Genomic DNA, 10,196 nt, shown 5'->3' with positions numbered 1-10,196 from the left:
CAAAAAAAAAAAAAAAAAAAAAAAAAAGTCATCTTAATTACTGAGTGTTTCTGTGCCTCCTTAAATTTTGCACCTGAGATGAATATGCTTCAGTTGCCTCACCCTAGTCTTTGCCCTGATGTAATGTCTGTATTTTCTCGCAGCCACCAGTCACTAAAAGTCTAGTAACCAACTGTAAACCAGTAACTGATAGAATCCACAAAGCATATAAGGACAAAAACAAATATAGGTAAGTACTACATACATTTTCTCTTTGTTTAATTTAAGGATAATTATGAGTGGTATTTTCATAATTTTACCATAGTTTATCTATTAAGCATTCTTTGAAATTTATGTGAGATTTCCTTTAGTAATATGGAAAAATTAAATCATTCCAAGGATGCTGATTTTTTTTAAGTTTTATAAAGTGCTTTTCTTATTGAAATTTTATTTTACATATCCACATAAATATTTAAACTCTTTAAATATGTTTTGATATTAGGTTTGAAATCATGGGAGAAGAAGAAATTGCTTTTAAGATGATTCGTACCAATGTTTCTCATGTGGTTGGCCAGTTGGATGATATAAGAAAAAACCCCAGGTACTGTTGTTGTTGTTTGTTGTCATCGTTTTTAATTTAGAACATTTTAGGTTCACAGCGCAATTGAATACAGAGTATGGAGGAAAAAAAGCAGTAGGACTAGAGAGACGGGAGTGGCTTATTTCTGTTTGGAGCAGACGGAAATGTCTAACGGTAGAGGTAGTGTTTGAACCGAGAGATGGGAGTTGTGAGTTGAGATCGGGCCCCGCGTGCCCAGGGACTAGCACGGACGTCTCAGAGTCCAGTGACAGGACTGTTCAGTGAGGCTGAGGGCTGGGCTGAGGGGCGGACAGCATCGTCGGGGAGGTGCGGCCAGACGGCTGGCACTCTCAGAGCATTTCTAAAAAGGTGCTCCCAGAGAAGTTGTTTTGGTGGTTAGACCTGCAATTCAAAGTGAAGTTCAAATTAGCTTCTGAGGAAAAAGGAAAGCTACCATAAATGTGAAAATCCAGTAAACTGCAGTCATTCTTTGGGGATAAATTCAATGTTCAGGTTTACATAAACCTTGAAAATTTCCAGCCTGGCCCCCTAACAGTTGCCCTAGTTCGATAAAATTGGTTAAAATCTGCATTTTTGAGTTTTGAACTTTAGTGGGAAATAGGTGTTTCAGTAGTTTCTCAGAAAAAAACCCTTGGCATATGAAATTGAATATTTTCATCTGAGTTTTTCAAATGCTTTTGGAAGTTTTATCTCTTTTAAATTATGATCTTAATTATACACGATCAGAGGTGTAAAATTTCCGGGCATTTTAAAGCCATGGTATTTTTTCTTAAAATTCCATTCTTGATTTTTGGGCAGGGGGGAATATGGAATTTTAAGAAAAATGAAAATATTTTTAATACTTATGTAGTATATTCATAAAATATTTCCTACAAAATAACAAATACTTCCCACAAGCTAAGCAAACAATAAGCCATAATAATTAAGAACCACCCAGCTTGCAGCTCTTTTTGTACATGCTGTTCCCTTCTTGGAATGCCCTGCTCAAATTTTAAAAAACAAAAACAACCTTAAGGGCCAATTTCAGTACTTGCTGCTTGCTTCCCCCATTGTGTCGACGTGCTTGCTCAGTCCTTGGTGATCTGTAGTGAGACCAATTGAGAATTCAGAGTTTTTAGTTGTACCCTATACTTTTATGTCTTGTGCCAGTTTGAAAGTTGTTGGGCGAGAGGATTCACAGACATCTTCATGATACTTAAAGGGATATGGTTTTGCTGAAAAGACCCAAGGCAAGACAGGCTTTCCAGCAGTGTCTGCCGGGCCCAGATACGTCCTATAACCCTGAACAGATTTTATCATTTTTAACTCTTGCTCTGTTTTACTTTGTGGGGCTCATTTTTAAGTCAGGAGTGGAAAACCAGCCTTCTGACTGACTTACACTTTAAGGACAGGTTTATCGCATTAACGGGGAATCTAGGAGAGGCAGTATCTGGGCTCTGCTGCCCTTCTCCCTTCCTGCTTGTGTTGACTTCATCCTCAGGCTGGAGATAGGGCAGCTGCAGCAGTTCCAATGTCCCTGCAGACATAGCCGTGTTCTGAGGCTATAGGGGACTGTCCCTTCCTATGTGTTGTTCCCTCCCCCCATTCCTGTACCAGTCGCCGTGAAGGGGAGCGATTCACTTACGCTAGTCAGAAGCTGACTCTGGGTTGGGGTGCGGTTGCCTACCTTTTGAGTCAGCTCATGGGGGAGAAATACGGAGCAAAATGCAAGTTCTCATTGGAAGGAGAGGGAGTGTTTGCTGGGCACCCAGCAAGGTCTGCTGTAGTTACCCTGTGTCTACACATACTCTTTGTCTCATACACATACTTTCTCCTTTAACTTTTCCCAACTTATTGAAAAATTTTGAAGATACAGAAAAACTGAAAAAATTAGTACAATAAACCCTTAGCTCAGACTTTTAAAGTTTCAGCATTTTGTCATGTCTGTCTGCTCGCTCTCTCCATCTCTCTGTATGGACACAAAAACACACAGGTTTGATTTTTGTGTTGTTTGCTAAACCATTTGAAAATTAGTTGCAAACATCCAGACCCTTTACCCCTCATTATTTTAGCACGTCTTCTTCCTTTTTTGGCTGCATTGGGTCTTCATTGCTGAGCGTGGGCTTCTCTTGTTGTGGAGCACGGGCTCTAGGCGTGTGGGCTTCAGTAGTTGCGGCACGTGGGCCCAAGAGCGTGTGGGCTTCAGTAGTTGTGGTGCACGGGCTCAGTAGTTGTGGAGCACGGGCTCTAGGTGTGCAGGCTTCAGTAGTTGTGGCTCATAGGCTCTAGAGCACAGGCTCAGTAGTGTTTAGCACATCTAAACAGTCATACTCCTTTATACCACAGGACCACTAACACATATCCAAGAACCTTAACACTGACTAAAATAGTACCATCTAACAGATGGTCTGTATTCAAACTTCACCAGTTGCGTCCAGATGCCCTTTACAGCTGTTGTTTGTTTTTAATCTAACAAACAGTCAAGCCTCATGCATTGTATTTGGTTGACATAACTCTTTAATATCCTTTAATTTAAACTCCCCCAACTTTAGAGATAGGATAATGAACTTCCACTTACTCATCACTTATCTTCAATAAGCAGAGACTTTTCTCCTCCGTTGTCTTTTATAAGCATTTATGTTTTTAACTTTGTTGGTTTGAAATGGTATCAAGTTAATTCATTGCAATTAAGTCCATAGGTTCCCCGTCTCTTTTTTTTTAAAACCATATAAATGTTTGCATGTGTATATGAAGAAATCAGATTATATATTCTGTAGATTTCCTGAACTTTGGACTTTTCTGATGGTCTCCCAGTTGTTTAACGTGTTCCTCTGTCCCCTGTATTTCCTGTAAGTTGGTAGTAGGATCTGAGGGCTTTATTAGACTTGATAAAATTGTAAAAAAAAAAAAATTAAAATTAAATGTACTTCAAAAGTGGTGTTATCCCTACCTGCTGTTTTAATGGGCCCTCAGTTTAGTGACTTTTGCCGGGAAGGGAACCTGAAACAAGTAGGGAAGCACCACTGTAACCTACTTTTTGCTGGAACTCTAGAATCTTACAGCCTGGTTGGAGACATGTTAAGAAGTCATCATCAATCTCATAAAATCTATAGCTATAAGGAACCATCTCTATCGCAGTGATCTACAGGACTGTTCTTAGTAATGTAACTGTATCAGTTCAGAGAACTCAGTTGTAGGCACTTAGTAGTTTTTCCCTGGATGCTAACAGAATGCTTCAGTCAGGGACATGCCGAATAGAAATGAAAATAATTTACTCCCATAGCTAGAAGGCACATTCAAAATTATCATCCCTAGTTCTTTTTGTTTTACAGGAGAGGAATATCTAAAAAAATTTACAGAACATCATTCCCCTAGAGAATCATATCAGTAAATGCAACAGCTTGGGACATAAGTCCATTTAAAATATATTTGGAATCCACACTTCTTTTGTTAGGTAAGGATCATCCTTATGATAACCAGTAATAGCCCTGGGTCTCTCTTGTTTCCAGGAAGTTTGTTTGCCTGAATGACAACATCGACCACAATCATAAAGATGCCCAGACAGTGAAGGCTGTTCTCAGGGACTTCTACGAATCCGTGTTCCCCATTCCATCCCAGTTTGAGCTGCCAAGGGAGTATCGAAACCGTTTCCTTCATATGCATGAGCTGCAGGAATGGTAAGGTTTCCTGTTTCATATACGTACATATGTGTATTTTTTCTTTTTTTAGAGTGATGAAATTTCTTTACTGTGTTATTTGCTTTCTTTGTAAAATACACGCATAGTTTTTATTGAGCTCACTGGCTGAGCACACTTTCTGAGCCTTATTCGTCATCACTGCCATCGAAGTGGCTGCCCTGTTTCTTGAGTACCTGCTGGGCAGTATATTTACTCTTTACAATGAAAGGTGCTACTCCTGTTGCCACGTTACAGGTGAGAGCACAGTAACAGAAGTGAGTGATTTGCTCAAGGTGGAGTAGCTGACAAGTGGCAAGTCCAAGCCTGATTCCTGACCCTTCACACGTTCGTTCCACTCTATTCCAAAGCTGCTTTACAATGTTTCCTTCTTTGATTTTTACTACCATTTACTACCAACACTTAATTAGAAAGATAATTTTATCTTTCAATTTAGGGAAATTTTTGACCCCTTGCCTGCCCGCCATGCCAGGCACTAGGAATAGGGGCAAGCCTCGGAGATATTGCGGGTTCGGTTCCAGACCACTGCCTTCCCCAGTTCATATAAAAGTTATGTTCAGGCTATATTGTAGTCTATTAAATGTGCAATAGCATTATATCTTTAAAAAAGTACATTCCTTAATTTTAAAATATTTGCTAAAAACGCTAACCATCATCTGAGCCTTCAGCAAGTTGTAGTAAATATCAAAGGTCATATTGATCATAGATCACCGTGACAAACATAATAATGAAGAAATTTGAAATATTGCAAGAATTACCAAGATGTGATACAGAAATACGAAGTGAGCAAATGCTGTTGGGAAAATGGTGCCGATAGACTTGCTTGACACAGGGCTGTGCAGTGCAGTAAAGTGAGGCCAGTTAGATGTGGTGTTGCCTGTGCAAGACGGAAGGGACACTGCGCCGGCCTTCACCAGAAGCCAGCGAACCAGCCGTGACACGGAGGACGTGACACGGAGGCCGATAGATAGGCTTCAGTGCTCTCAGAGTACAGAGGAGGAAGCAGCTAGTTCCATGGCAGCACGGTGACATTTGGACTTGGTTTTGAATTATGAAAAGGACTTTTCCAGGTAGGAAGGGTTGCCGGTAGTGTTCCTTTGTACCTGCAAAGACACCGAGCTACAGAAGACAGTGCTGTGGAGAGGGAAAGGAGAAATTGTGAAGGGCTGTATCTGAATTAGACATCTTTCTTTAGAGAATAGGGGTTCCTCATCAGAGTTCACGATTTGGAAAGATAACTGACAGTGGTTGCGGGGTGGACTGGTGAGGAAGGCGTCTGGAGTAAGGCAGTGTTGTCTGGGAACTTGAGGCAGAGAGACAAGCAGTAAGCATTTCACTTGTCCTGGAAACAGATGGTCAAGGTGTGAACCAAGGACATGGCCCAGGGAATAGAGAGAAAGCAGTAGATACAATTGGCAGAGATTTGAGAGAGGAAATTAGCAGACTTTGGCAGCTAGAGCTCTTTGGTGTCTTGCAGTTGGGTGAGACAATTAGCATGTGTATTGCTACTATGTACATATTTTTATTTTCATAAGGAGAAGTTGTTACTAAATAACTTGTCTTCTAGCAATGGCAAGGAACGGTTTCTCACCATTTTCACTTTGCTTTAGCTCAGAGGAAAAAGAAAGATCTTTGGACGGTTCCAGCTGTCAATCCCCACAAATCCAGTTCGTGACTAAATTCACCTTCAAGGGCCCTACTGAATAAGAAAGGAGTGGGTTTAAGAGTAGCTGGAGAGGGCTTTGATTTCTGTGTTGTGCAGAGGAGGTGAATCAGGTGCAGGTTGCTGATCTGGGGGCTTCCTTTTCCTCAGCCCGCTCCGCTTCTGTGTCATCTCTCACTGCTGACCCACCAACGCCTCCCTGCTTTCTGTTGGGCTGGCCAAAAGGTTCCTTCTGGTTTTTCCACATTATGGAAGAAAACCTGAACGAGCATTTTGGCCAAACCGATAGAAACTTTTTCCTTCGCTTTCCTTCCGTGATCCTGCACTCCTGAGTCCCCGTCATCTTCCCCTGGTTTCCTGCAGTGGCTTTCTTCCTGTCCCTTTCTCGGGAATAGCAGCTTCTGCACTTAGAGCAGTCCATGTGGTGTGCCTGTCGCTCCTTGTAGACTGTGAGCCCTCGTCGGGGCAGAGACTGGCTCTCCCTGTCCGAGTCCACTTGCATCCCTCGTGCATAGTAGGTACTCAGTGCATGGCTGGCTGAGGTGAGCTCAGCTCCCCTTCAGCTGTTACAGGGTTCTCTGGTCACTGGGGCAGCTCATTAGCTGTGTCACAGCCTGTGGCTTCTTAGCTCTTCAAATTACACATGGCTTCTGAATGATACGGTAGACGTTAGAACTCACTGAGCTGGTTTTTGATCCTCTTAACGTAGGAAACACAGGAGGAAGAAGGGTGCGGGGCAGGGCCCCGTTTGGAATATGTGACTCAGAGTAGAGACAGCCACTACCAGGCAGGTGTGAGTAAGCCTGGAACTCAGCACAGAGGCCTAAACCTGGCAGTTGTTAGCATAGCATATCTTCTAAGCCTTATGTTAAGCATTTATTTAATCTTCATAACAAATTATTATTTCCAAATTACAGGTGATGAAACTGCTGTACTCCCATTTATCCCCAATATCCTATCTGTCTCCTAGGCCAGTTGATTCCACCCTCAGAATGTCTCTTCTGTTGCTTCATTCCTTCCATTCTCACTGCCCTAGTACAGCCCTCATTCTTTTCTCTGCCCAGACTGACTGGATTGCCTGCCTCTGGCCACATGCTTTGACATCCATCCTTCAGACGGCCGCCATTTGCACCCCGATTGTGACACACACACACGCACATGCTATATATCATCCCCCTTCCCACAGAGTATTATGTCCAAACGCTATTGCATGGTTTTCCAGAACAGCTGCAGTTCACACCTACCTGCTTCTCCTTGGCCAAGTGTCCCTCGTGCCTCTGTGCAGACTTGGCTCAGTTGAGCAGGACCCAGCTTGCACGGCTGCTGACGCTCATCGCCTTTCTCAGCCACAGGCTCTCCTTCCCCGCTTCAAGGCTCAAATGGAGTGTCCCCATCTCTGTGGTGCTTTCCTCATTTTGCTGTTTTTCCACAAGACTCTGCTTTTGATAACAGATATTTCTGTCCACGTGTGTGATGGCTAGTTGTCTGCACGTCAGCGCCTCCCCAGGTTTGCAGATACTTTAGAGCAGGGGACTCTCCTGGTCACCTTGCTGTATCCACAGGAGGTGCTGGTTGGGTGACTGAGCAAATACAAATGAATGGAAGAGGGGATTTTGTTTAATTTGTTAAAAATTCTAATTTTCTTTTGAAGTCCTCTCCCCTGCCTGGGTAACTTTTACTAATTCCAATATTTACTATAACAATGAAAATCTGAACTCAGGTGGGAAATGTATAATTACGTTAACATTTTAGAATTGCCTCCAGACATTGTTTTTGCTAAACTAGTAAACAGTATATAGTTTTACTTAGCTTTACTAAGTAACGATAGTTAAACCCTACACATAACTACATATTTTCCTTCTTTTCTCTCTGAACAGGAGGGTGTATCGAGACAAATTGAAGTTTTGGACTCATTGTGTGCTAGCAACATTGATTATATTTACTGTATTCTCATTTTTTGCTGAACAGGTAAGTGTTATTATATATTTTATGTGGATGTCAAACAGTATTTCTTGGTATCATTAATCTGATTTTTTTTTAAGAAAATGATATAAATTCATAAGAAGAAAATGTTTATTTCTCCTTTTGGCTTATACTCATGTTAAATATTTCATAATATTCAGGCAACAGTCATAATCGCCTTTTTTTTCCATTTATCTTCTAAATCTGTAACCAGTATTCTTTGTACCTGGGGCTCAGTAAATAGAGCTTTTCAGTTTTAGCCTGAAGTCTGCAAGTCAGACTATTTATTTTAAACCCAAAAAACCACCTCGAATCTGCATCTGACACTAATTTTCTGTGGGTCTCCAATTTTCTTTCTTTTAATCTTTCCAAACTAGTGGCCACAGCGTCTTATCTTCAGGCCTCCCCCTGTTCTGCTGACGGTGCCTGGCTCGGGCACACGGCCCGTCTCCCACTTACGTTTCCTTTGAGCTGCTGGGAGTTCATCCCCACACAGGTGCACACACAGCCACCTCCCAGAAGTCAGAGGGAGATTTGTGAGGTCAAAAGAAAGGGATAAGAGAATCCTCATTAGGCCACAGCAGGTGTGAAATGCTCAGAAAAGAAAGGATTCGGAAGGAAGGAAGGGACCGGTGTCTGGGCTGACCGACTTGTGCCGGGCAGTCGAACCTGCCTCTCAGCCTCATTCCAGGTGACTCTCAAGTGGAGCTTTTCTGCCTGTCAGGATGGGAAGCTTACACTGAGTTTACTTACAATGAGGAGGGCGGGCTTTAGGATAAATAGCCCTGGGCTTCGTGCTGCAGATGGAAGGAAACTCAGGAAATAAAGGTCTGACAGGCGAGCAGGACTGCAATTTAACCTTCATCCACTTCCCACGGAATAGAAACCTTCCTCTTGGTCTTGTTGCCATTGTTCTTGGCAAGTAAAAATCTTAGAAAAAAATCTTAAACAGATTGTACTTGCTTTTAGAACCGAGGTCCAGGGAGGAACCCGTGAGTCAGCTGTGTGCTGGCCTGCGATGGGGGAGGGGAGGGACACTGGCTGAAAGGAGCAGCTGGCGGCCACGGAAGGAACAGGAGGGTCTTTCTTCGCTGTCGTTTATACCTGCAGAGAACGGGGGACCAGAGAGGCAGGGCGAGGGGGGGAGGAAGGGAAGAGTAAATCCCCTCTCCTCCCCGACACCCTGCTCTTCACCTGCCTGAATCGAATTCTTTAACTCCTGCACACTCCCCAAAAGAGCCAGGGCTGCCTCTTCCGCTGCCCCAGAATCCCAGGTCGTCATCCAGACCAGGGTGGTCCATGCTTGGGCAAAGTCTGCTTTCACCTCAAGATGGAGCAGTAGACATTGAAACTTTCTTATAAAGGTGGTCAGGTTTTCTATTTCAGATGTTATCATGGATAAACTGTTTCCAGTAGAAGTATTTATCCAAGTTCTAAGCTACTAAGTTATAAATGAACTTTTGTATTTCAACCCATTCATGAACCTGAAAATACAGGCAATGCCCAATGATTATTGCTGTGGTCACTAAGAATAGGAAAAAAAGTGGTGATAGAATTCTTAAAAAAAAATTAAAATTCCAACTTACACAGGTAGTCATTTTCAAACCCAGAGACAATATCTTAATGGCTGAAGAGTCCATTTCCTTCAGTAGAAAGACTTGACAAACAGACACTGTGAAAATAAATATACGTGGTAATTGCTATGTAAAAATCTGTAGTTTTTATAGGTCTTAAAAAATAACCCTACGAAGCTAAACAAAATCAATGGTTGGTTTCGTTTTGAGGGGAAGAATGATGGAGACTTGTTTGCTGTTTTTTATGTATAGGACTGTGGAGAAGATTAAGGTCATAGGACCCTCAGAAAGAAAGTTAAAGTTTGTCAACCTGGAGAATTAAAATTTATTTTCTGTCTTTCATCCTTTAGTTAATTGCACTTAAGCGGAAGATATTTCCCAGGAGGAGGATACACAAAGAAGCCAGTCCTGACCGAATCAAGGTATAAAGGATCTTCATCTGAAAATCTACCTCAGCATTCACTGAGCATTTTAAAACTCGACATCAGAGATGTCTTCATGATGTAATGCTTAGCCAGCTTGGCCTGAAGAAGGAATAACATCCAGTATAATACTTGTTTTCTGGAATGAATATAGCCTACTGACCAGGAATTGCTTAACCAACACACAGAAAATTTGTGTGTTGAGCAGCTCTGGTTTTACTTTTAAAGCATCTGTGCATGGACCGATGTTTCTTTTAATGAAAAGCCTCGCTGATGAGAGACAGCAATGGTTGCTATGGCAACTGAGCAGCTAACTAATAT

General features: G+C 42.2%; 1 protein-coding gene across 1 annotated transcript; it reads left to right on the top strand.

Annotated features, from left to right (window-relative positions):
* Window positions 1-143: 143 nt before the first annotated feature.
* On the top strand, window positions 144-9,881 carry LOC103091430 (N-acetylglucosamine-1-phosphotransferase subunits alpha/beta-like; the record flags this gene model as incomplete). Its single annotated transcript, XM_007448149.1, has 5 exons — window positions 144-229; window positions 482-580; window positions 4,069-4,236; window positions 7,795-7,885; window positions 9,804-9,881. Coding segments are annotated over 5 exons (522 nt in total), but the record flags the coding sequence as incomplete, so codon positions are not given.
* Window positions 9,882-10,196: the final 315 nt, after the last annotated feature.

The sequence above is a fragment of the Lipotes vexillifer genome, unplaced genomic scaffold (genome assembly GCF_000442215.2).
Source record: "Lipotes vexillifer unplaced genomic scaffold, Lipotes_vexillifer_v1.1 C27592254, whole genome shotgun sequence".
Lineage (NCBI taxonomy): Eukaryota > Metazoa > Chordata > Mammalia > Artiodactyla > Lipotidae > Lipotes > Lipotes vexillifer.
The sequence above is the reverse complement of the archived record's forward strand: the minus strand, read 5'-3'. Positions and strand labels throughout refer to the sequence as shown.